Raw genomic sequence first — 25,344 nt, forward strand, 5'->3', positions numbered from 1 at the left:
GTAATAATAATAATAAAAAATTACAGGGACTTCTCTGGTGGTCCAGTGGCTAAGACTCCTTGCTCTCAGTACAGGGGGCCTGCGTTCGATCCTGGGCTGCTCACACATGTTCGCATGCCACAAGCTGGAACCAAAAGGTCCCATGTGCTTCAACTAAGACCTGGCACAGCCAAATGTGTAAAGTAACTAAATAAATATTTTTCGAAAAATTATGGCACTGGCCAAGGAACAGACACAGAACAGAATGCAGAACTGACCCGACAGCTTCAGGAGCTCAATATGTAAGTCAGTACATTGTTCAGTAGATGGTGTTGGCGAGGTGAATTCCTCCCTGACAGTACAGGCAAGGTGGCCTCTTGATGACTGACGGTGTAAATCTGAAAGTGACTTGACAAAGTTAATAAAAGAAAACATAGGAGCATATTATTGTAATCCAGGGCCATAATTAAAGACTTTTTTTTAAAGTTGTTTTTATTATTAATCCCCAAGCTGTGTGACCTAACTAGTAAATATTGCCTCTTACAAGTCACACAAGTATAAATGTTCCATGTATTCTCTCCTGTCATTAAAACAAGCAGTAATAGGACTTCCCTGGTGGCTCAGTGGTTAGGACTCCCTGTTTCAAATGCAAAGGGCACAGGTTCCGTCTCTTCTTGGGGAAGTAAGATCCCGCATGCATGCCGCTCAGCACAGCTAAAAACAGCACAGAACAAAATAAAAACATTCAGAAATAAAAGGATTTTTAAACAAGGTTTCAAAAGCACAAAACACAAGCAATCCACTCCCCCAGAGAAAACCCCTCCTGATTACACTGTTTAAAGAAAGACATCTTGAACAAAGGGAAGAGACAGACTGAACAGAGAAGGTTTTTGTGATGCTTGAAACGTTTGTGACCTCAAGGACTGTACCCCTCCAGGCTCCTCTGTCCATGGGATTCTCCAGGCAAGAAGAATACTGGAGTGGGTAGCTGTTCCCTTCTCCAGGGGATCTTCCCAACCCAGATGGGAACCCAATGCCTCCATCATTGCAGGCAGATTCTTTATTGTCTGAGCCACCAGGAAAGCCCGATATCTAGAATAAACTCCTGCAAATCAACAAGAAATAGGCAGCAAATCGAATAGAAAATGGTCATGATATGAAGGGCAAAACAGAAGAGGAAAGCAAAATTCAAGGTGCATGGGACGAGATGATGCAGATCCTAGGAAAGAGGGATGCCATTTAGAACAACTTTATACCAATAAGACTGGCAAACATTCCAAAGCTGCTGATGCTGCGTGTTGGGGGTACGTGGGTCTGGAATGAGTCTGAAGGGTAGGAATGCATCTGAAGAGTAGCTGGGGTTTGGGGCGGGCTGGAGCAGCCATTTGGGACAGCAGCCTGGCGCTACTTATGTAAATCGAGGGTTCACATACCTGGGACGCAGCAGAATGAAATGTGGGGATAAAGGGAACACGGAACTAACTACATGCACACAAAGGGGGAGGGCGGAGCCAGAGCAGACGAGCAGTGACATTGGACCAGAATCTGAGGAGCAGGCGTGCTACACACACACCACACACACCCTTGAGGTCCAACAGGCAGGAACGGCCCAGGATGGCCCTGCGACTGCGCCGTGGGAGGAGAAAGCGATGAGACAAGTTGAAATGAACCCGGAAACCACCAGAGGAGTGGAGAAAACACCTAGGCCAGCCCTCCGGCCTGACCCCTGGACACACCCCTCCTACCCTCACTCAATATAAGGAACAAGCTCAGCACCACTGCCCCCACAACATGCCAGAGAGCAAGGGAAACTGTGGTTTGCTCTGTTCTCCATCTCCCTTGCTGTTACCCGGAAATAAAACTGCAAGTATTAGTCGCTCAGTCGTGTCAGACTCTTTGGGATCCCACGGACTGTAGCCCACCAGGTTCCTCTGTCTGTGGAATTCTCCAGGCAAGAACACTGGAGTGGGTTGCCATTTCCTCCTCCAGGGGACCTTCCTGACCCAGGGATTGAACCTGGGTAGAGGCCCCAGTAAAGCCCTGCCTGAAAAAATAAAACGAACCCTGGAGATCTCTTAAGATCCACATGGCACAGGGAAGGAGACTAGGGGTAGACAAATGCTCCTGTATACCCAGGGGCAATCAGGGAGATTGAGTTAAGTCTACTCAGAACCGTGGGAAAGGGACAGAGTCTGGGGCTGGGGCCACAGCAGGACAGGTTGGGGCGGGGAACACCAGCCAGGGTCACCCCCCAACCTCGTCCACCTCAACCCCCCACTTCAATTGCCCAGACCTAGGAGGGGAAGGGGGCGACAAAGGATGAGACGGTTGGATGGCATCACCGACTCAATGGACATGAGTTTGAGCAAGTTCTGGGAGATGGTGATGGACAGGGAAGCCTGGCGTGCGGCAGTCCACAGGGCCGCAGAGAGTCGGACACGACTGAGCAACTGAACAGCAGCAAGCACCCTGCCTGTACAGGAAGACTGAGGTCTGGCTGTCCCTCTCAGGCCCTCGAGACCCCAGAGGAGGGGGCCTCTGCGGTGCCTGGTGAGATTCTAGTCCTGATCATTGTGCGTGGGGGTGTGCAGGTGTGTTTGAGTGTGATGTGTGTGAAAGGGTTGTGCGGGTGTGGCTGTGTCTTTGCAGGTGGGGGCGTGTGGTCCTCCTCAGGGCTGTGGAAAATGCTGCAAAGGGAGAGTGTAGCAGGAAGGGAAATGGACAGGAAGTTTGTTTTTGATATAAAATTGCAACTGTTTATGTTTTTCTTTGCTCTTTGTAGCTCATTGAATATTGCATGTTAAGAACCGGGGGAGGCAAATTTCAGGTGACTTTTAGCTCAGGTCAAATAAGTAAAGGGAGCTCTTCTGGAAGACAAAGAAGAAAAAGAGTTTTGCGCCTTAAGGGATGAAGACGGTATTGGTGGGACCTGAGGGAAGAGGGTCGTGAGTAGAGTAGGAGCAGAGACTCTAAGTGCTGGCCCCTGGCGGGTGGGAACCTGGAGCGTGTGCTAAGGCCCAAGGACTGTGCTGATGGCTTGGCCCAGCCCTCCCGGGGGCCAGAACTGACTGCCTCAGAGCAGTGCCTGTCCTTGCCTGTACCTCCTCTGCCTGGGCCAGTGGTGATGTATAAGGAAATGATTGTTTCATTATCCACTTAGAAAGTTACATACTGACGATATTGTTCAAGCTTTGCATGGCCTCTGAAGAATCCCTGCTGGGGTGGGGCAGGGTCGGGGTGCAGGAGATGTCAAGGGGGTCAGGAGAGGTGCACTGGTCCTTAGGCAGGAATGTGGTTCTCCTGACTCCTGTCTGGGTTTTCTTTCTGCCTCTGCCCCGACCGCCACCCCAATCCCACAGACACCTGGACTCACCAGGTCCAGCACGATGTTGGATGTCCTCCCAGTGGCTGCCTCTCCTCCTGGGTCCCCCTCTCCATCTCCCATAAGGCTTCCTTCCCCACACAGTCACCAAGTCCAGAAGCTTCCACCTGGATGTGCTTGGAGAACTTGCCCAGGACCCAACCCAAGGTGTCCTGCCTGGGGCTTGGCTCTTCTGCATCAGGCCAGCTCTAGGGGAGGGGTCCTTATGAAATACCACCTGGACACCCCTCTCTGAAGCTTTCTCCATCACTGCCAAAAGGGAGACCCAGAGTAGTGCCTGAACAACTTGGAAAGGGGCTCCCAGGTGGACGGTTGGGGTTAAATAGCTTGGATGCTTGTCCTGGAATCCTTTAAAATCGCTCTCAATCCTGATGGAACTGAAGGACGCTGATCAGCTGGGTGTTATTGTGCCAGAAACACCTAACCTTGTTAGTGGCACGTTTGAAAAGGGAAGATCAGACCGTAAAGAATGTGCCTCCAGTGCAGGAGACCTGAGTTTGATCTCTAGGTCGGGAAGATCTCCTGGAGAAGGAAATAGCAATCCACTCCAGTACTCTTGCCTGGAGAATTCAATGCACCACAGAGCCTGGTGCGCCACAGTCCATGGGGTCACAAGGAGTCGGACAGGACCGAGCAACTAACACACACACACACACACACACACACACACGGTGTCCCGTTGTCTTCGATTTACAAAACCATTTCGTTCTCCGGTCGCGTTTTTACAGTTAAGTGCTTGTCACAAGTGGTGCTTGCTTCCACTTACGAGAGTAAGACAGGTTCCCTCTGCAGGCATATCTGAGCTGAAGTGAGAATTAATTTGTGTGTGTGCTCAGTCGCTTCAGTCTTTTCCAACTCTGTGACCCCATGGACTGCAGCCTGTCAGGCTCCTCTGTCCACGGGACTCTCCAGGCAAGAATACTGGAGTGGGTTGCCATGACCTCCTCCAAGGGATCTTCCCAACCCAGGGATGGAACCAGGGTCTCCTGCACTGGCAGGCAGGTTCTTTACCACTAGCACCACCTGGGAAGCCCAATTAATGTTTAAATTAATTAATTCAGATAAAAATGGTAAGGAAGGGGCAGCAGGGCACATGAGTCATACAAGAAACCCACGGTGGCCTCCAAACGGTCCACGGGTCTGAAAAGCCAACCTAGGGCGTGAGCTGGGTGTGCGCGCTTCGGTGTGTCTCCGTCTTTGTGTGCAGCATCTGCCTTTTGTCTGTGGAACAAGTGTCCACACGCAGGGGTTTGCGTGTCTGGGGTCTACGACCCCACTAGGGGTCGGACCGCGCGGACCCTCCGGGTTCTGGAAGCCATCGGCCATCAGAGCCCGGCGGACGTTCAGCAATCGGTCCCGGCGAGCTGCGGGCCCCCAGGGGATGGAAATTAAGCGGTGGGGCTGGGGGCGGCGGCGCAGCGGCTCGTGGCCAGAGCCGTGACTCAGCACGGGGGGCGGGCCGGCCAGCCGAGCCGGGCTTGGCCGGGGAGAGGCGGGGCGGGGCGCGCCCACCGCTATAAGGCTCAGGCCGCCGCCCAGCGCGCTGGAGCTTTGCTGCCGCCGCCACCTTTACCGACTTCCCCGACTCCAGGAGTGAGTTTCCCGTTGCCTGGGGCTCCCAGGGATTCCGAGGGGGGCGCCCAGGGTGTTTGGGGGGGCAGGTGGGGCTCTCGAGGGGGCGGGCTAGAGCGCCCAGAGCCGGGGATGGGACCCCCGGGGGGGACGGGCCGGTGTCGTCTCCCCCGGAACAGGCCTCTCCCGCCGCTAACTGGCTTCTTTGTGCATCCTGCAGTGCCTCCCTACACCATCGTCTACTTCCCGGTTCAAGGTAGGGACCTGGGACGGCGGGGGTGGGGCGGGAGGGGAGCCAGAAGTTGAGGGCTGCAGCCCACACCCCCGTTTTTTTCCCTGGCATCACGTGGCTACTAACTCGAGCCTCCTTCCTGGGCCCCGGAGCTGCCCGGGCTAGCGTACTTCTAGCCTCCCGGCCTTGGCCCGCCCCTCCGCCGTGTGCTGTGAGGTCTTCCGAGCAGTCCCCAGCCCCCTTGGCCCCTGCCCAGGGCACTGCCCACCCTCATTGCCCCGTCCTCCCCTCCCTCAGGGCGCTGCGAGGCCATGCGCATGCTGCTGGCCGACCAGGGCCAGAGCTGGAAGGAGGAGGTCGTAGCCATGCAGAGCTGGCTGCAGGGCCCACTCAAGGCCTCCTGCGTGAGTACTTTTGTCCCGTCCCCGGCTCAGGGGCTGGACCTTGTGGGGGCGGGTGGGGGGCACAACACTGGGGTGAGGGGCAGCCGAGCTCAGCGTCTCTGACAGAACTGTGCGTCCCCCCAGCTGTACGGGCAGCTCCCCAAGTTCCAGGACGGAGACCTCACGCTGTACCAGTCCAATGCCATCCTGCGGCACCTGGGCCGCACCCTCGGTGAGTCCTGGCACTGCAAGTGGCTCAGCCCAGGCTGGGGCGGCAGGCATCAGCCAGCCTTCCTGAGCACCTGCTGAGCCTCCTCCATGTCAATCAAATCGCCCAGCCACCCTGTGGAATGGAGGCGTGTGGAGGTTATCTAGGGCTTCCCTGGTAACTCAGTTGGTAAAGAATCTACCTGCAATGCAGGAGACCCCGGCTCCATTCCTGGGTCAGGAAGATACCCTGGCGAAGGGATAGGCTACCCACTCTAGTATTCTTGGGCTTCCCTTGTGGCTCAGCTGGTAAAGAATCTACCTGCAGTGCTGGAGACCTGGGTTCGATCCCTGGGTTGGGAAGATCCCTGCCTTAGAGTGGGGTCACCTGCCCTGAATTCCGGGCGTGGACTCAGCCCCTTTCTTCCTGCGCATCCTCCTCCCTCCTGCCTGGCCCAGGGGCACGGGCAGCCACATGGCCTGGCTGCAGGGCGCTGGGGGGTCATGTTGCCGTGGCTTTCAGGCTCCCACTCATGCCCTCTGCTCTCCCGCCACCCCAGGGCTGTATGGGAAGGACCAGCAGGAGGCGGCCCTGGTGGACATGGTGAATGACGGTGTAGAGGACCTTCGCTGCAAATACGTCTCCCTCATTTACACCAACTACGTAAGCGCAGGCGTCGGGGTGGACACGGAGGACAAAGAAAGAAAGGGGCTTTTTCCTTCTCACCCTATACTGCCCCCCTCTTGTGGCTCTGGCTGATCCCCGCCTGGGGCTGCTTCTGGTTCTGCGTGGGGGGGTGGGAATCAAGAGCCACTGTAGACCAGACACACCTTTCTGCCTCCCTGCCTGGGGGAGGGACTGGTCAGGTAGCAGTGCACTGCAGAGCGGTGCTAGGACAGGAGACGACCAGCCAGAGGTGGTTCCCTGATCCTCAGCCCGGGGAGGTCCGGAGGGCTTCCTGGAGCAGGTGCAGAAGGAGGAGCTTCTGGAAGGGATGCTGGTACTTTCGGATGCACGAAGTGTGCAGGCGCAGGGCACATCTGGGCACTTGGGAGCAGTTTCGCAGAGGCAGGGTGTGCCTCTGTGTGCGTGCAAATGAGAGTGTCAGGAGATGAATGGAGCTGGAGGGACAGCAGGCCCGCTCCTGAAGGCCTTGGCCAGCTGGCTTGGAGATGCGCTTTGGGGGGTCTAAGCAGGGCGGTGTCTGTGTGATCTGGAAAGATCCTGTGAGGCTTTTGCAAGGCTGGGGAGCGATCATGACAAGACTGGACAAGAGGAGACTCAGCCTCTGAAATGGACAGGATGTGGCAATAGCCTGGGGGGAGGTGAGGAGAGCAGGGCAGGGCTGGGCGAGTGGCCATCCTCTCATCCCCGGGGGCGGGGACGGGACGCGACGGGACGGCAGCATGCCAGGGCCAGGAGGATGATACCCAGCGGCCTCTCTCTGGCAGGAGGCGGGCAAGGAGGACTATGTGAAGGCGCTGCCCCAGCACCTGAAGCCTTTCGAGACCCTGCTGTCCCAGAACAAGGGTGGCCAGGCCTTCATCGTGGGCGACCAGGTGAGCTGGCCCCGCCTCGCCCCTTCTGCACCCCACTCTGTCCAGATGGCATAGCCATGCAGAGACAGCACAGGAGTCATGGGTTCAGCAAAGCTGGGGACTGCCTTGGGCGCCCTGCCCCCCAACTCCCACACCCCCTGAGTCCCATCCTGCTCTGCCCTGCAGATCTCCTTTGCGGACTACAACCTGCTGGACCTGCTTCGGATTCACCAGGTCCTGGCCCCCAGCTGTCTGGACTCCTTCCCCCTGCTCTCAGCCTACGTGGCCCGTCTCAACTCCCGGCCCAAGCTCAAGGCCTTCCTGGCCTCCCCGGAGCACATGAACCGGCCCATCAATGGCAATGGGAAACAGTGAGGGCTTGCGGCACTCTCTGCGCGAGGCAGGGGGCTGCCTGCTCTTCCCTTTCCCCAGGACCAATAAAACTTCCAAGAGAGAAGCAGTGAGCCTTGAGTTTTCTTGGCAGGGACCTCCCTGATCCTCTCGGGCTCTCAGGTTTGGGGAGGGCCGGGGCAACTGGCTGGGATGCTGCTGCTACGTTGCTTCAGTCGTGTCCAACTCTGTGCGACCCCACAGCCCATCAGGCTCCCCCGTCCCTGGGATTCTCCAGGCAAGAACACTGGAGTGGGTTGCCATTTCCTTCTTCAATGCATGAAAGTCAAAAGTGAAAGTGAAGTCGCTCAGTCGTGTCCAACTCTTAGCGACCCCATGGACTGCAGCCTACCAGGCTCCTCCGTCCATGGGATTTTCCAGGCAAGAGTACTGGAGTGGGGTGCCATTGCCTTCTCCGGGATACTTGGATCCTAAAACACAATCAGGCTTCCCTGGTGGCTCAAACAGGAAAGAATCTGCCTCATATGTGGGAGACCCAGGTTTGATCCCTGGGTAGGGATGATCCCCTGAAAGAGGGAATGGCAACCCACTCCACTATTCTTGCCTGGAGAATTCTATGGACAGAGGAGGCTGGTGAGCTACAGTCCCTGGGATTGAAAAGAGTCCGTGCGACTGAGCAGCTAACACTTTCGCTTTCAAAACATAATCGGTGTCTTCCTGAAGCCCTTGGGGTCTGCGTTTACTGAACTCCAAAAACAAAGAGGGGAAAGAAAAAAAAAAAAACAGGAAGAGAAATTAACTATGGTCCCTGCCCTGGATGTCCACACAGTCTAGAGAGACAGGCTCACTTAAATAAACATGTTTTCTGATCTCAGCTAGCCACCTGCCGGAGGGCCCCTGTGCAGGACAGCAGGAGCTCAGGGGCCCTTGGCTGAGAGGAGGGATGTGGAGAGGAGCTGAGTGGCTCAGAGCAGCCCTGGCTGGGGCAGTGGGAGGGTCAGCCGTGTGCTCAGGTGGGGCTCTCCTTGCTTCCCCGTGCATCCCAGGCATGGGAGCAGCACAGTGATCCAGGTGGCTTGCCTGCTGCCTTCTCTTACCATCCTTGTTAGCTGGGCAGAGAGAACAGCCCAGCCTGGGTGAGCTGGCTGTGGGGTGTCCACAGTGGGGAGGCATTGGGGTGCAAATAGCTTGGGGCTCTCGGGGCTCCCAGGAATGGCTGGAGGGAAGGGGCCATGGGCAGCCCCCTGTAGTTCAGCCTGGAGGAGAAGACCCTTCTCTGGGAAGCCTTGCCCAGCATCAGAGCTTCCTGCTCAAAGTAGGAAATCTGACCTCTCAGGAAGTCTACCTCTCATTTCTTTTTTAAATTAATTTTTTTTTTTAAACCTTGGCTGTGCTGGATCTTCCGTGTGGCGCACGTTTTCTCAGGTTGCGGGCTCAGTTGCCCTGCAGCATGTGGGTTCTTAGTTCCCAGGCCGGGGATGGAACCCTCATCTCCTGTTTTGGAAGGTAGATTCTTAACCACTGGACCACCAGGAAGTCCCAGCTTCTCGTTTCTTATGAGAGGACTCATAACAGGTTGAGACATCCAGGAAATGTCACCTGAGGGCCCAGGGGGAGGCCTCTGTGTGGTGACTAAGGTGACCTGCCTGCATGCTGCAGGGATGGTGGTTTGACAGAGAAATACCTGCATGCACCCATCCCACACCCAGAGGCCCTACTTAGGGGCCATTGGTGGTGTCAGAGCAGGTGTGGCTCCAGCATCAGGATGGAATGCCTTGGGGAGGCCTGGGAGCACAGAACGGCTGAGAGCAGTGCCATTGGGTGGGTGGCTGGGGAAACTGACTAGAGGCCTGAATGGGCACTGCCAGCTGGGGACTTTGGGTTCAGGGAGTGTGGATCAAAACTGAAGAGGCATTCGTCCCCCAGCCCTCTATAGCTGCCCTTGGAAATAATGATAATAATTGTTAAAGCTTATCGAGTCCCTTGGATGCCAGGCATCATACTAAATGCTTCAGTATATATGACCTTTAATTCTTACCACCCTTGAGTAGGTACGCTTATCCCTATTTATGGATGAGAAACTGAATCACAGAAAGTTTAAGTAACTTGTTGATGTGTGAGCAAAGGCGCAAGCAAGATTATTCATTTTATTGCTTGTGATCACACGCAGGTTGAAAACACCAGGTGTCCATCAACAGGAGACTGGCTGAGCACATTCAGCGCACACACAATGGCTCTTGCTGGTGCACCGTGGATTTTACTGCTATGAAAAAGAGAAAGGAGGTCAGGATTAGACTCTTACGGAGTACAGGAGGCTGGGCCAACAGTGAAGCCCTCTTTGCGAGACTTTTTCTATTGCACATCCATAACGTGGGAAAATCAAACTTCCCTGTCCCCTCTGCAGTGGGGAGGGGCCAGATAACAGGTTCTGATGCTGGACTGTGGGTAGAGTGGGTAATTCACTTCCAAGGACAGCATAGAGCTAGGCATGTGGAGTGGCTGAGCAGAGGCCTTGTGGTTTTACACTGCTGGCATTTTCTTTTTAATTTTTTATATTTATTACTGCATCAGGTTTTAGTTGGAGTGTGCAGGCTTCTCTCTGGTTGAAGAGCATGGGCTCAGTTGCTCCGAGACTTGTGGGATCCTAGTTCTCTGACCAGGCATCGAACCCACGTCCTCTGCATTGTAGGGTGGATTCTTAACCACAGGACCACCAGGTAAGTCCCACTACTGGCATTTTCGAGTTGCCTGTTACTGCAGCATAATTGACCCAACCTGTCTGATCTACCCTTTACTCTCAGCTCAGGCAAAGGGAATCCAGTCACCTCCCACCTTTGTCCTGCCTCTGAAAGTGATCAGGGGAGGAGAGAGGGCTGTGACCCTGAGGTATTCTCCCTAGCCCAGGACTAGGTCTCTCAGGCTCTCTCAGATCAGGCCCTGAGAGCTGTCAGTGATGGGGAAATGTCTGAGAAAATGTCTATCTGGAGGGCGGTTGGGAGGAAGACACCAAGCTGATCAGAGCGACTAAAGGGCACAGCCCTCTCCTTGGCATGGACATTCGGCTACAGGGCCAAAGTGGGATAGAGTTTGGCCTCTGGGGAGAGCAGAGGATGGTTTCAGAGCTGGGCTGGGCTGCTCCCTCTGCCCGGGAGCCCCCTGCACTTGCACACCTAGTCCACTCCTGGTGGATGGACAGAGACTGTCGGTGCTCCAGCAACCCCTGACCGCAGCACCTCCGTCATCTCTCTTTCGGAAACCCCACTTTCCTCCTAGCTGGTTCTAGCAGCCCTCTGGGAAAGTGAAGACCAGCAACTGAGAACAAGCGGTGGGTGTCCTCAGGGCAGGGAGTGCTCCAGCAAGGGAGTCAGCCACAGCCACTTGATTGGCAGAGCTCAAAGGCAGGCAGAGGAGTGGGAAAGCCTATGGGGTTGAAAAGGGGAGACTCAGGTGTACCCTGAATGGAGGCTGTCGGCCTGGGGTGCTCTGGGAGGGCTGACCGGAAGTGGAACATCCTATGTCACTGCTTAGGGGAGCAGATTTGGCTTCCTCTGGTTGGTCCTAAGTTGGAAGGTGATGGTTAAGTTGCTCCGTCGTGTCCCCGACTCTTGTGATCCCATGGACTGTAGCCCACCAGGCTCCTCTGTCCATGGGATTCTCCAGGCAAGAATACCGGAGTTGGTTGCCACTTCCTTTTCCAGGGGATATTCTTGACCCGGGGATCGAACCCAGGTCTCCTACACTGCAGGCAGGTTCTTTACCCACTGAGCTACAAGGGAAGCCCCTAAGTTGGAAGAGGGGATGAAAATTAAGGAAGCAGTCACTTATTGGGGCAATTATTACAAGGGTTATCCTAAATCATCCTAGAGATAGTCATCAGGCTTCCTACAAGTCTGACCTATTGTGGGATGGCTTCCTGTCTGGTTATTGTAAATAAGAGGTTGGTTTTCAGGCAGGTTGCTGCAGGCGTGGGTCAGATTCTACTTCCATATATAGTCTGGCCATTGTCTGTCGTGTTTTCAATCTCCTCTGCAGAGAGGTGACCCAGCCGTAGCAACTGGAAGCCTTTTCCTCTGTCATCTTCCTCCTTGAGTGGAGAAAACCTGTTGGGAGAAAGCAGGAGCCCACACAATCTCTTTCCAGGAACAGTTCTTGGCTCATTTCTGGGCCCTGGAGGAGACTGAATACTCGGGGCACCAGAGGATCAGTCTGACTTGCCCCTGCAAACACCAAGACAGAGATGGTGTGCTAAAGGGCACTGCTTCCATTGCACGTGGTTACTGAGGGACCCGGGAAGCTGCAAGAGTTGGTGATTCACGTTGCCAACATGCCTATACCTGCCCCACTCCGCCTGGAGGGCCCTGGGGGCTAAGAAAGAGCTGGGCTTCTGGCTGGGGTGGGCTGCCCTGAAGGACCCTGGAGAAGGATGCTCTCCAAGGAAGAACTTTGAGTGGCACCTCTCACTGCCCACTTCGCCAGGAAAAGAGAGAAAGCCAAGGTCAGTGTCCAGAGTCCGGGGCAGAGGCCAGTGATCAGGAACTTGGAGTGAGCAAGATTGGGGGGTGGGGGTGAGCAAGACTGAGGGTTGAGGGGTGGGTAAGATTGAGGGGGTGGGGGGATGGTGGCGTTGAGGCTGCTGGCATAAAGGGTTAAGGGAGGACCTTAGGGTGGCTGGTGGGATCACCCTGCTGCAGGAAAAGAGCTCCGAACTATTGGAGGCGCTGACCTCTAGAAGGTTCTTGGCTTCCTCCCTCCCCAGCTGACTCAGTCCCAGTGGGTTTCGAGGCACCTACTCCAGCAGTGCAAACTTGGTGGCATCACCCTCTATCAGGAATCCAGGCCTGGTGGAGATCTGGGTTGGCCTCCTGCGCTTGGCGACAGGCAGTGGGCGAGGCTGGCAGCCTTCGAGCCCTAGTACCGGCCCCCAAGCTCCACCTGCATCACCAGGCTGGCTCCAGCCGGAGCATGTGCAGAGGGGGCATCCGTGAGAAATGGAAACTGAGCCGATGGCCGCAGTCCTGCCACGCAGATCACAGTCCCCTCGATCACCTGGTTGCTGTTGCTAAGTCGTGACTCTGTGACCCCTTGGACTGTAGGAGGCAGATCTGCTTCCCTGCCCTTCACTATCTCCCGGAGTTTACTCAAACTCCTGAACTTCTGAACTTCCGTCAAACTTCCTGCTCAATCCTAATACCGCAAATCAACAGACAACAATGGCCAGATATTTGAGAGAAATCTCTAGCATAAAAAAGATAACAATGAATAGGAGGGAGGAAGGAACTCTGGGAAGGCAGAGAGTGTGCATGAGAAAACTTGAGTTAAAAATAAACTTTAATGATTATCTTCAGGGAGATAAGAAAAGTTATTAACTCAGAAGATTGATGATGGTGGTGGTGTTCAGTTGCTCAGTCTTGTATGCCTCTTTCTGACCCCGTGAACTGCAGCACTCCAGGCTTCCCTGTTCTTCACTGTCTCCCAGTTTGCTCAAGCTCATATCCATTGAGTCCATGATGCCATCCAACCACCTTGTCATCTGTCACTTTTTCTCTTCCTGCCTTCAATCTTTCCCAGCATCAGGGTCTCTTCCAGTGAGTCAGCTCGTCACATCAAGTGGCCAAAGTATTGGAGTTTCAGCTTCCGCATCAGTCCTTCTCATGAATATTCAGGGTTGGTTTCCTTTAGGATTGACTGGTTTTATCTCCTTGCAGTCCAAGGGACCCGGAAGATAAACTGAGGCTATTAAAAAAGAACGTGAGTTCTGAGTCAGCAGATCTGGGGTGGGACCCAAGAAAACTTGCATTTCTGACAAGGCCCAGACCAGAGCTCCAGCAGGCCCGACTCTCGGAAGGTGCCTTCAGCCCCATCTCCTTCAAGCCAGGCCTGCACCAGGCTGACATCAAGCTGACGGTGTGGAAAAGGCAAAAAAAAAAAAAAAAATAAATAAAAAAATAAAAAAGAACGTTCACTGGGACTTCTCTGGAGGTCCAGTGGTTAAAACTGGATCAGCTTTCATTGCGGGGAGTGTGGGTTCAATCCCTGGTCAGGAGATGCACAAGCCACATGGTGTGACCAAAACGAAACAAACAAACGAGTTCTCAAAAAGGAAAGTACTTTTTAAAAAAACCTAAAATATGATAACAGAAATGAAAAATCTCAAAAAATAAAGTTGAAAAAAGAAGACTCTTAAGAGTCCTTTAGACTGCAAGGAAATCCAACCAGTCCATCCTAAAGGATATTAGTCCTGAATATTCATTGGAAGGACTGAAGCTGAAACTCCAATACTTTGGCCACCTGATGCGAAGAAACGACTCATTGGAAAAGACCCCGATGCTGGGAAAGATTGAAGGCAGGAGAAGGAGATGACAGAGGATGAGATGGTTGGATGACATCACCTACTCAATGGACACGAGTTTGAGTAAACTCTGGGAGTTGGTGATGGACAGGGAGGCTGGAGTGCTGCAGTCCATGGGGTTGCAAAGAGTCGGACACGACTGAGCAGCTGAACTGAACTGGTGCTTTATATCTAGTCAGTCATTTCCTCTTCCTTGGCACAGAGCCCCCTTGTATCTGGACGCAGCGGAAGTGACGAGTGTTGCTCCAGGGCTGGGCAGTGGGAGGAGGTGTTTCTTCATCCCTGCTCCCTCCTTCCCCTCCCTCTCTCTCCAGCTCTGCTCTCTCCACCTGCGCTTTCTCTGTGGCAGCCTCAGGACCTTTGACACAATGACTGGAGTGAGTGTCTCCAGAGACACCACAAAGCTGTGTGACCTTCTTGAACTTAGCCTGGGAAGCCCCACTGTGTGGCATCCTCTGTCTTCACTGAGGCAACAGCAAGCACCTGCCCAGCTTCATGGGAGGGCACGGAGATGCCTAAGTGTCAAAGTACTTGTTTCGTCATCACCACAAGATAAGATGCAGTTTCAAGTTTTTTATGCCTTGTGTGTGGTGTTCCTCTCTTCGCAAGGTTGCATTTGCCTCCTGGGGGCCCTGGAATTTCACGGTTGCCTCGTGTATCAGTCTTCGGTCTGTTTTCATTCAATGTGCGGGGTACTTATTATGCTTTTCAACGTGACAGCTCACCTTCTTCAGGCCTGAGAATATGTATTATTCATCTGATAAGTGAAAGTGGCTCAGTCGTGTCAAACTCTTTGCGACCCCATGGACTATACAGTCCATAGAATTCTCCAGGCCAGAATACTGGAGTGGGTAGCCTTTCCCTTCTCCGGGGATCTTCCCAACCAAGGGATTGAACCCAAGTCTCCCGCACTGCAGGCAGATTCCTTACCAGCTGAGCCACAAGAGAAGCACATTCATCTGATAATCTGTCCCCTACTATTTTTTCCCTTGTCTCTCTCCCTCTCCAGATTTCCTCGACTAATACTCTATTTTTCTCATTTTTCCATGCTTTTATCTTTTCTATTTTTATGCATATTTTTCAACTTTCAGTTCAGTTCAGTTCGGTCGCTCAGTCATGTCTGACTCTTTGCAACCCCATGGACTGCAGCACATCAGGCCTCCCTGTCCATTACCAACACCCAGCGCTGGCTCTTCCCATCAGGGGTCCAAAGCATTGCAGCTTCAGCTTTAGCATCAGTCTTTCCAATGAATATTCAGGACTGATTTCCTTTAGGATGGACTGGTTTGATCTTGCTTAAGATCTCTGCATATACAGGAACCTGGTGTGTAATAGTAGTAGCATCACAAATGTCTGAAGAGTTGCTTAGTAAAACTGATTGACTGTATTGAGAAAAATGAGTGGCTTCTTACCTCATGCCATTTACAACAACAAACTCCAGATAGATCAGTGGTTCTTAATTGGGGGTGATTTTGTCCCCCAGATTATGCTTGACCATGTCTAGAGATATTTTTGTATCCTGCCATTCAACTCTGATGTATTTAACCAAGAGAAATGGAATTATGTGTCCACAAAAGACCTGTGAATGTTCATAGAGGCTTTACTCATCACAGCCAAGAACTGGAAACAACCCAAACAGCCATCAACTGACGAGTGGGGCTTTTTAATTGTGTAGAGATATTTTTGGTGCCACAACTTATGGTGTGCTGCTGGCACTTAGGGATGCTGCCAAACATCTTATAATGCACAGGAAAGCCACCCACAACAAAAAATTGTACAACCCCAGATGTCCATAGTATCAAGGTTCAAAAACACTGCCATAGGGCTCACTTATGTGTGAACAAGAAACATAAAATACCAACAAAAAAAATATAAGATTTTTCATTGTGACCTTGGACTGGGGATGAATTCCTTAAATGAGGCCCTCAAATGAATGAACTTGACTAGATCAAGACTCAGGATTTCTCAGGGACTTCCCTGGTCGTCCAGTGGTTAAGACCCGAGGCTTCCACTGCAGGGAGCATGGGCTCAGTCCCCGGGCAGATAACGAAGATCCTGCATGCTATGTGGTGCAGCCAAAAAAAAACACAAAACAACTCAGGATTTCTCTTGTACGAGGATAGCTACTATTATCAGTTATTAGAGACATGATAAAGGAGATATATTTGGACCATCTGACGGCCAGAGGCGGCCCAGTGGTTTATGATGTTGCAGATGGTGTTCCCACAAATCTTTCAGAATCCCCTCAAAGCCACAAAAAGCATAAAAAGCAAATACACACTCCATCTCTCATGTTGGCAGGAAACATCTGAAGTGTTTATAGTTATGAGCTTCTACGCACCAAATCACATACCCTGACTTTCATAAAGAGAAAGCTGATGGGAAGATAGAGACTGAGACATCTGGAAACAACAAATGTCAAACTCTGAAATAAGGAAACAGAGAAGGCACCGTCCTTTCAACTGTTCTTGGGATATTTGCTTCAATAACTATATATCATGGCTCAGAGAAAGTTTTACAACATTCCAGAGGGAGAGAAAGAAACAGTAAGACAACAGTCTCTCCTTATAAGTGATAAAAAAAAAAAAAAAAAAACTCAGGAAACACAAAGACCCTAATGTTTATAGATATAATATTTATATTTATAAGTATATTTATAAATCTCTCTTAAAATGACATGTCAAGAAAGAAACCGAGGGCTCGCCTGGTGGCTCAGTGGTAAAGAATCCTCCTATCAATGCAGGAGACATGGGTTTGATCCTTGATCTGGAAAGATCCTACATGGCACAGGAGCTGAGAGAAAATCCCGCAGCCTGGGAGCCACAGCTATGGAGCCCACGTGCTGCCAGCACTGAAGCGCCCACGCCCTAGAGCCCGCGCTCCACAGTAAGAGAAGCCACCACAATGGGAAGCCTGCATGCTGCAATGAAGACCAAGCACAGCCGAAAATAAATACAAATAACTTTATTCTATAAGTAAAATTTCAAAAAAAAAAGGAATAGAAATCAAAGTGGCAGAACTTCTAGAAAATGATGATGAAGAATCACAATACTTCGGAAGCCTGGTCTCCTTGTCTTGATCACTCTAGCTTTATAATTAATCTTACTCTCTGGCAGATCTCCCCTCAATTCTTTTGTTCATCTTCAAGATGAGGCTGGCCATCCTAGGCCCTTTGTTCTTCTATATCCATTTTATTTATTAAAAAAAAAATTTATTTATTTGGCTGCGCTGGATCTTTAGTTACAGCCTGCAAACCCGGGCCCCCTGCATTGGGAACATGGAGTCTTAGTCCCTGGACCACCAGGGAAGACCCTGTATCCATTTTGGAACCAGTTTTCCCAGCTCCATGAAAAGCCTTGATGGGATTTTGATCAGAATTGCAATGAGTTTGTAGATTAACTTGGAAAGATGTGACATCTTTATGATATTAAGTCAACCCACCTGGTAAAGTCTCCTGAGCAGCTGCAGTACTGGCTGGAGGCAGAGGGAACGTGGGATTCAGGAAGGAGGAAGGAAGCCATAAATACTGGCTATGGCGTCATGACCGTTGCAACAGCGGCGCCCCCGACCATGTGTCCTTCATGGCTCTGAGTTCTGTATATTGCGAGGAAATTGTCTTTGGAAGGTGCAAAGTGGTCATGGGAGGAAGAACATGTAACAGAAGATGAACGGCTCAATCTGTTTCTAATAAACACTCAACAGGTTTTGCTTTTTGCTGATTTATAAGGTAGGTCCTGGCATTTCTAAAAACTGAAACTTGAGTCTCGTATTTCTAAAGGCTTGGGATTAGTCGAGGGGTGTGTAAGCTCTTCCTGGTGTCTGTCATCCCAAATAGCAGTCAAGGGCTACATGGGGCAAAAAAGAGACTAGAGCTCTTGTGTTAAGGGCCAAAGCGGGTGTAGGCAGAATGCCAAGGGGCAACGTGAAGACGGGAAAGGGGCTGACACCCTGCAGATACCGCGACCTGATCCACCAGGTGTCTGAGTATGCGTCTGCCACCAAGGAGGTGCCAGAGTGGGTGGGCTGAGGGGACTGTATTGATCCCTGGGACTGAGACTTCACGGAGCTCCCTGATGGAGGCTGCAGACGGTGCCCAGGGTTTCAGCACCAGTATAAGCCAAAGAGGGACCCTGGGACCCTGGCAGGCCGACAGGTTCTCACGCCAGGACCAGACGGTCTGCAGGGCATGTGCGGGCGCTCTGCCCTGGAGAGCAGGGAGGGAGGCTGGGCCACGTGAGCCGTTAATTCTGCTGCTTGCGCTCACCTTGTCCCATGTGTGCCTCACCAGCGAAGGCTGACTGACTTTCTCAAGTTCAAATTAGTGGGAAAAAAATAGGGAGCTATCCAGTTGAAGGTATTAGAGTAGAACCGAACATGCACCGTTTCCCTCTCAAAGAAACAGAGAAGGGGAAAAAAGCGTTAGTAATGACATGCCAATCACATAGAAATGAACAAGGGAATTCTGTGTAGACTTGAAATAAGGCTCTCTTTGAAGGAAAGAAATAGGAAGAAAACCCCCAGCCTGGGGTGGGAGCTGAAGCCTTGTGACTTAGCCAGGAAGTGGGAGCACGGCCAAGCTGAACGCACAGGGCCTGGGGCCAAGTCTTCAGTCTGTAACCCGTGCTGGTGAACAAGGCTGAGAGGCTTCAGTGATGGAGGCCAGGTCTCCACCAAGAGCATGAAGCATGGTGCCAGAAATGCCCTCCCTGCCAGGTCATAAACAGGGCCAACCCAGAAAACAGGGATGCAGAACTTGTGATAGAGGTAAGTACAGAGAGATGCAGGACCACCTGTTTTTGTTTCAATTCAGCAGGAGGATAGACGTATAGATTAGCTTTTGCTGGAAAAGGAAATTTCCATCAGTGTTAAAAATGTAAGGGAAACCACTAAAAATATAAATAAAATGTATAACTTTGAAACCAATACTGGGGAAGAAGGGAATAGCACAAAGAAAACTCAATTAATTCAATAGAAGTTCAGAAAACAGAAGAAAAAGTAATCAAGAGAAAGAATGCTAAGTAGAAAACATAATATAATATGGCAGATATATGTTCCAGTGGAAATACCAATAAATGTAAATAGGTCAGACTCTTTTTAAAAGACAGTGACATTGGGTTAAAGTAAAACAAAATGAAAATTTAAATATGGGTTGTTTTTAAAGTCATCCCTAAAACAAGAGAAAGATGGAAAATAAAAAGAAAAGATCCCTGGGGTTTGCCTAGTGTTCCAGTGGCTAAGACTGTATTCCCAATGCAGGGCTAACAGGTTCTATCGCTGGTCAGGGAACTAGGATCCCTTATGCCACATAGCACAGCCAAAAACAGAAAGAAAGAAAGAAAAGAAAAACCCAAATACTAATAAAAAGAAAGCTTAGGTAGCAATAGTAATATCAGAGACCCTAGACCTCAAGGCAAAATCGTTAAAAAAAGAGAAATATTTTATATTAGAAAAAGGGACAATCCATGAAGAAAACATTCTTTAAAATATAGGTGTTCAAAAATGACTCAAGGAAATAAACAAATGGCCATAAAAGAAATGAAAACAGTGGTCAGCTCACCCATAAGCAGAGGCCCCAGCTCCAGATGGCCTTATGGTGAGTCCTAGTGATGCTTCAGGAAACGATGACTTTTACCCTCAGAAAACTCGTGCAAATGGGAAAAGGGGGAAAGGGGCATGCCACAGCTGTCAATCCAGTGAGAAAATATGACAGCATGACCAAAAGCCTTGTCCCTGGAATAATAAAAAACGAGGACAGCAAACACAGAGCACTTACAACCTTCGGGGCCCCGTTGTAAGGACCTCACGGAGATTAAAGCAGGTCACCACTGAAACTAGTCATGAAGCACAGAGAGGTCAAGAAACTTGTCGGATGCCAGGCAGCTGGTAGGTGACAGAACCCAAGATCCAACTGTTCTCTTAGTGACCTCACTCTGCCACCCCTTTAGGTCAAAAATAACTCAGTAGATTAGGAAAAAGACTGATGTAATTAAGAAGAAAGAAGAAACACAATAGGATCATCTCAGACACAGAAGAAGCATTCGGTGAAACTGAGCCTTAATACAATCAAGATCTCTATCAAAAGCCTCAGCAAACTGCATACTAACAGGCTGTCTTGACAGTTGTCACACTTAGCTTTTTTTGCCTTTTGACCACACCACATGCTTGTTTTTAAAATGGGCCAAAGTCTTCAGGACATTTACAATCCTGCCTGGTGCCCTGGGGCAACTAATAAAACCACGCCCAGATCTGGTGAAAGTGAAAGTGAAGTTGCTCAGTCTTGTCCGACTCTTTGCAACCTCATGGGCAGTAGCCTGCACCAGGCTCCTCCATCCATGGGATTTTCTAGGCGAAAGTACTGGAGTGGGTTCCATTTCCTTCTCCAGGGAATCTTCCCGTCCCAAGGATCGAACCCAGGTCTCCCACATTGTAGACAGATGCTTTACCATCTGAGTCACCAGGGAAGTCCTGGTAGGGTAATCCAAATATTGTTGCTCATATCCACCCTCCTCCCACCCACTGCATGGTTTGGAAGCAAGCCATTGGGAGGTTCAAGGTCACACCTCTGATTGACTAGGGAAGAAGCCGATCTGATTATCGCTATTGATTGTTTAGTCACTAAATCGAATCCGACTCCTTAGTGACCCCATGGACTGTAGCACGATGGGTTCCTCTGTCTTTGGGATTTCCCAGGCAAGAATCCTGGAGTGGGTTGCCATTTCCTCCTCCAGGGGATCTTCCTGACTCGCATTTCCTGCATCGCAGGTGGGGTCTTTACCACTGAGCCACCAGGGAAGCATCCAGGTCTGTGACAGAACAAGGCAATAAAGGATGCTGGAGAAAAGACTAGGACTGATGCTCTTGTGGATATTTCCAGACTCCAACTTTATCTAGAAAGGTTTTTAGGTGTTGTTGCTTAGAATTCCATCTCCTTTTGCACCTGCATTGGTGGTTCTTTTCTGCAGTCACTCTGCTTTCATTTTCACGAGTAGCTATTACTAATTAGGAGGGAAATAGACACTTACGGCAGGAATTCTGTTTCTGAGCTGCCAGTTAAAATGTGCTGGTCTAAGGAAATCTAAAGGCACATGAAGTGAAAAGGAGAAACAAAAATCCTAACAAATGGAATTGGAGATTTCAATATTAAGTTTTTACCACTCCCATTAAAGTTACACCCCATATAAGGAAGCTCTGTTGTTCAGTCGGTAAGTTGTGTCTGACTCTTTGCAACCCCAGTGGACTGCAGCACATCAGGCTTCCCTGTCCTTCACTATCTCCCTGAGCTTGCTCAAACTCATGTCCGTTGAGTCAGTGATGCCATCCAACCATCTCATCCTCGGTCGTCCCCTTCTCCTCCTGCCCTTAGTCTTTCCCAGCATCAGGGTCTTTTCCAGCGAGTTGACTCTTCGAATCAAGTAGCCTACTACACTATTCAATCTTATTCTGAAGCTCTTAGTTGATGAAATAAGAAAATAAACTAGAACCTGGCATTAGAAAGGAACATGCTAGGCTTATCATTTCTCAACAATACAATCATCAGCACAGAAAATAGAAAAGCTTCAACGGACAAACTTTCTCACGGGGAATTCCATTAAGGGTTCCAGATGTAAAATCAACTAAGACAAAATAACAGTGTACTAAACACAAACATCCATGGCTCAATGGTAAGGAATCTGCCTGTGATGCAGGAGACACCAGTTCAATCCCTGGGTCAGGAAGATCCCCTGGAGGAAGGCATGGCTACCCATTCCAGGATTCTTGCTTGAAAAATCCCATGGACAGAGGAGCCTGGCAGGCTACAGTCCATGGGGTCACAAAGAGTTGGACACGACTGAAGCGACTGAGCATGACATTCACAAACAACAGTCAATTAGAAAACGTTATCAGAACAGAGATCACAAAAACATCCCATAAAATTCCTATATTTTAAAATGTGTACAATTTTTAAAAATTTTAAATGCTTAGTGAAGGACCTAGTAGATCTGAAAAAAATAAGATCATATCACATGGCTGGATGGGAAGACTCAATAATGTAAAGATGCGGATTTTCTGAATTAATCTATTTAATCTAATCCAGTGCATTTAGCTGAACATTCTTAGGGCATTGTGTCAGACACTGCTCATTTACTTTCCTCAACCCTAACAGTGCTCTTTTGGGATGTATGTGATCCTAATTTCCTAATAGAGGCATGGGTCATAAAATTACACAGGAAGTAAGTGGTGGAAAGCAGGATTTTGAATCCAGGTCTTTAACCTTGATGCTCTGGTGTAACCTGTAGATAACTTGGTTTCTAAATCTATTTGTAAAATGGACTACTCTCAGACACAGTTTTGATTGAAAAAGCAGGGTGAAAGATCGTGTTATAGTTAGACACTGTTTCTACAAATTAAAAGCACTAAACACTCATTTTTCTGCAGGTAAGTGATGTACAAACAAAGTTGCTTTTTTTTTTTTTTAAAGGATTTAATATAAAATTGGATTAGACAGTATTTGGCTCTGGAGTGGAGGCACTTTAGTTTTTTCTATTAAAGTCTAAATTTTTAAGGGTTAGTATATTCATATGCTGGGAAGATTCCCTGGAGGAAGGCATGGAAACCCACTCCAGTGTTCTTGCCTGGAGAATCCCACAGACAGAGGAGCCTCGTGGGCTATAGTCTGTGGGGTCACAGAGTCGGACACGACTGAAGTGACTTAGCACATATTCATATGCTACTGTGAAATGTTTTTTAATCGTCTAGAAAACAGTGGAAAGAAGCAAAAATAATACTGGGGGGATTTCCCTGGTGGTCCGGAGGTAAAGACTCCACACTCCCACTGCAGTGGGTACAGGTTCGATCTCTGGAATTACGATTCCGCATGCTACGCAGCACAGCCAGAATAACAACAGTACTAACAGGGACTAAGTCAGGGCAGTGAAAACATGTGGCATGCATGCCAAGTCACTTCAATCGTGTCTGACTGTTGGCGACTCTACAGACCATAGCCCACCAGGCTCCTGTGTCCATGGGATTCTCCAGGCATGAATACTAGAGTGGGTTGCCATGCCCTTTTCCAGGGGATCTTCCCGACCAGGAAGGCAGGTTCTTTACCACTAGCGCCACCTGGGAAGCCCCTGAAAACATGTTACAACTTTCTCTTGTTACTACTCTCTTTTTGCTAGTTTGTATTTCTTAAATTTCCAACAAGGGAAAAGCATCTAGTTTTTTCATTTTCCAAATATAAAATTAGATTACAATATTGAGTAAGCCCCTCCCGGGAGAAGCTCTGTCCTGGGGGTTGGAGAAGACGGAAGATCAGATCAAGCTGAAGTCACGCTGGTCCCATGGCAGTAGTTATGCAAGAGTTGTATGAAGTGGTGGAAAAAAGCTTCCTGGGAGGTGACAGCCAAAGGGATCCTCTGGGGAGGAGGAGGCGGAGGAGGAAGGGGAGGAAGATGGGTTCCCCGGTGCAAAGCCAGCTGGCGTGGGCAGAGCCAGCTGAGCTAAGTTGGTCTCTGAGTGCCACGCCAGGAAGCCTGGGTTTCTTCCTGAGGACATGGGGAACCACGAGGGATCTCAGGCAGGGGAGGAGCAAGGCAGATCCCAGGTTTACAACAGTCCTGCTCGTTCCATGGTGCGAAGATGCGATTACAGGGCAAAGATTTGAGGCTGGGAGACCTCAAGGAGGCTTTGCAAAATTGCAGATGAAAGCTGATGGGTCATGGCCGCGGGGTGGGGCCTGAAGGCATGGGAACAGGAGCGCGCAGAAGGCAGGGCTGGCAGGATGCAATGGATCTGGGGACAACGAGGCATCCCGGATGCCTCCCAGTTTCTGGCCTGGGGGCTGGCAGGGGAGACAGTGGCGCAGGATGAGACAGCCGAGAACCAGGGTCTGGGATGCCTTAGAAGAGGGCTTCCTGGAAGAGGTGATACCCAGTGGAGCCTGGCAAGCGTGGGTGGGGACTGCAGGTCAGGAGACCTCAGGCCGAGTTCTGGCTGCTATGCTCCCTAGGCAGGCCACTCCGCATGGCTAATACTCTCTGTCCTCTTCCGAAAACAGGGGCCCATCATTCCTATGCTCTGGGTTGAGGGAGGATTAAGGAGATAACACATAGCAAGTGCTTGGCACTGAGCCTGGCACGGGATGATCTGGGGGCCCTGACCCTTGTTCTTACTTTCCCATCACCTCATGCCCAGCATCTCCCATCCGCAGCATCCCTGGGCTGCCTTCTCCCCATGGCTTTGTGTTCCCCTGACCCAGTTAGGCAGGGATGAGGAGAGAATCCACCCTCCGGCTCCATCCTGCCCTGCTTCTGCCACCCCAGAGGGAGGGATCCACGTACTCAGGTCTGAGCCCCAGATTAGCTGTGTAATCCCCAGCTCTGACTGGACAATCTCTTTTCCTGCCCGGGAGAGGGGGCCTGGGGGTGGGAGTCAGGACTGCTGGGCCCTGGGCCTGGGGCTGCCCCACCCCTCTGGGAGCCCTCAGACAAGGTGCCCTGCTCTTGCCTCTTCTTTTGGAAATGCCACTGACTCCCTGAAAGGATTGTCACGTGTGCGCCAGTTGCTCTGTGCGTCTGCTGTGTCTGGGGCGCTCTGAAAAGCAAGAAAGGCCTGGGTCGCTTTCCAGATCTACACACAGCAGCTTCACGCCCCTGGACAAGAGATGAAACCACCGTGGCCCTCCCTTTTCTTCGTGGGGAAAAAGAATTACCAGTACCCGGGGCTACTATGGGAAATATATGAGAAATTAAGGGCCTATTACTTTATAAATGGCACATTTCTTGAGAGATAAGAAAGGATGGGTCTTCCTTAGCGGTCCAGTGGTTCCGAATCCGCCTTCCAATGCAGGGGACCCTGGTCCAGGAAGATCCCACATGCATGGGGCAACTAAGCCACCCATGAGCCGCAGCTACTGAAGCCCGAGTGCCCTAGAGCCCCTGCTCCAAAACAAGAGAAGCCACCACAAGGGGAAGTCTGAGCACTCAACTAGAGAACAGCCCTGCCCCCTGCAACTACAGGAAGCCTGTGCACAGCAAGGAAGACCCAGTGCAGCCAAAATAAATTAATTAATTAATTTAATTTTTTAAAAAGGATGACCACAGGATAAGAGAATAGAGGAGCTGGGGAGAGAAGACCCAAACAGACATCTTGGGACTCAGAGCCACAGCGATCCAGAGAACTGACAAACTGATTAAAAAGTTAATCAAGCTTCGGAGACTTCAGGGGAAGGCGAAGATCAGAAGACCTTCTCAGGTCACTGGAGCCTGGTGGTGGTGGGGGTGGGGGTGTTGGGGACAGAAAGGCCCTAAAGTCCCAAGCGGAAGAGGTCCTGGAGAGAACGGGGCGTGACGTGGCCTGGGCCAGAAGACCC

At 50.8% G+C, this 25,344-nt stretch overlaps 1 protein-coding gene across 1 annotated transcript; it reads left to right on the forward strand.

The window, feature by feature from the left end:
* Positions 1–4,523: 4,523 nt before the first annotated feature.
* LOC133241545 (glutathione S-transferase P) lies at positions 4,524–7,751 on the forward strand. The gene is made up of 7 exons (XM_061407193.1): positions 4,524–4,954; positions 5,154–5,189; positions 5,463–5,569; positions 5,693–5,780; positions 6,316–6,419; positions 7,208–7,315; positions 7,481–7,751. Coding segments are annotated over exons 1-7 (633 nt in total). The 5' UTR covers positions 4,524–4,953; the 3' UTR covers positions 7,670–7,751.
* Positions 7,752–25,344: the final 17,593 nt, after the last annotated feature.

This window comes from Bos javanicus, chromosome 29, assembly GCF_032452875.1.
Source record: "Bos javanicus breed banteng chromosome 29, ARS-OSU_banteng_1.0, whole genome shotgun sequence".
NCBI classification, from domain to species: Eukaryota; Metazoa; Chordata; class Mammalia; order Artiodactyla; family Bovidae; genus Bos; species Bos javanicus.

What these genes read in the sequence shown, in the direction of transcription:
- LOC133241545 (XM_061407193.1), top strand. An exon ending in CCCTCATTTACACCAACTAC is followed by an intron (nt 6,420 to 7,207) that starts GTAAGCGCAGGC and finishes TCTCTCTGGCAG; the next exon opens with GAGGCGGGCAAGGAGGACTA. An exon ending in CCTTCATCGTGGGCGACCAG is followed by an intron (nt 7,316 to 7,480) that starts GTGAGCTGGCCC and finishes TCTGCCCTGCAG; the next exon opens with ATCTCCTTTGCGGACTACAA.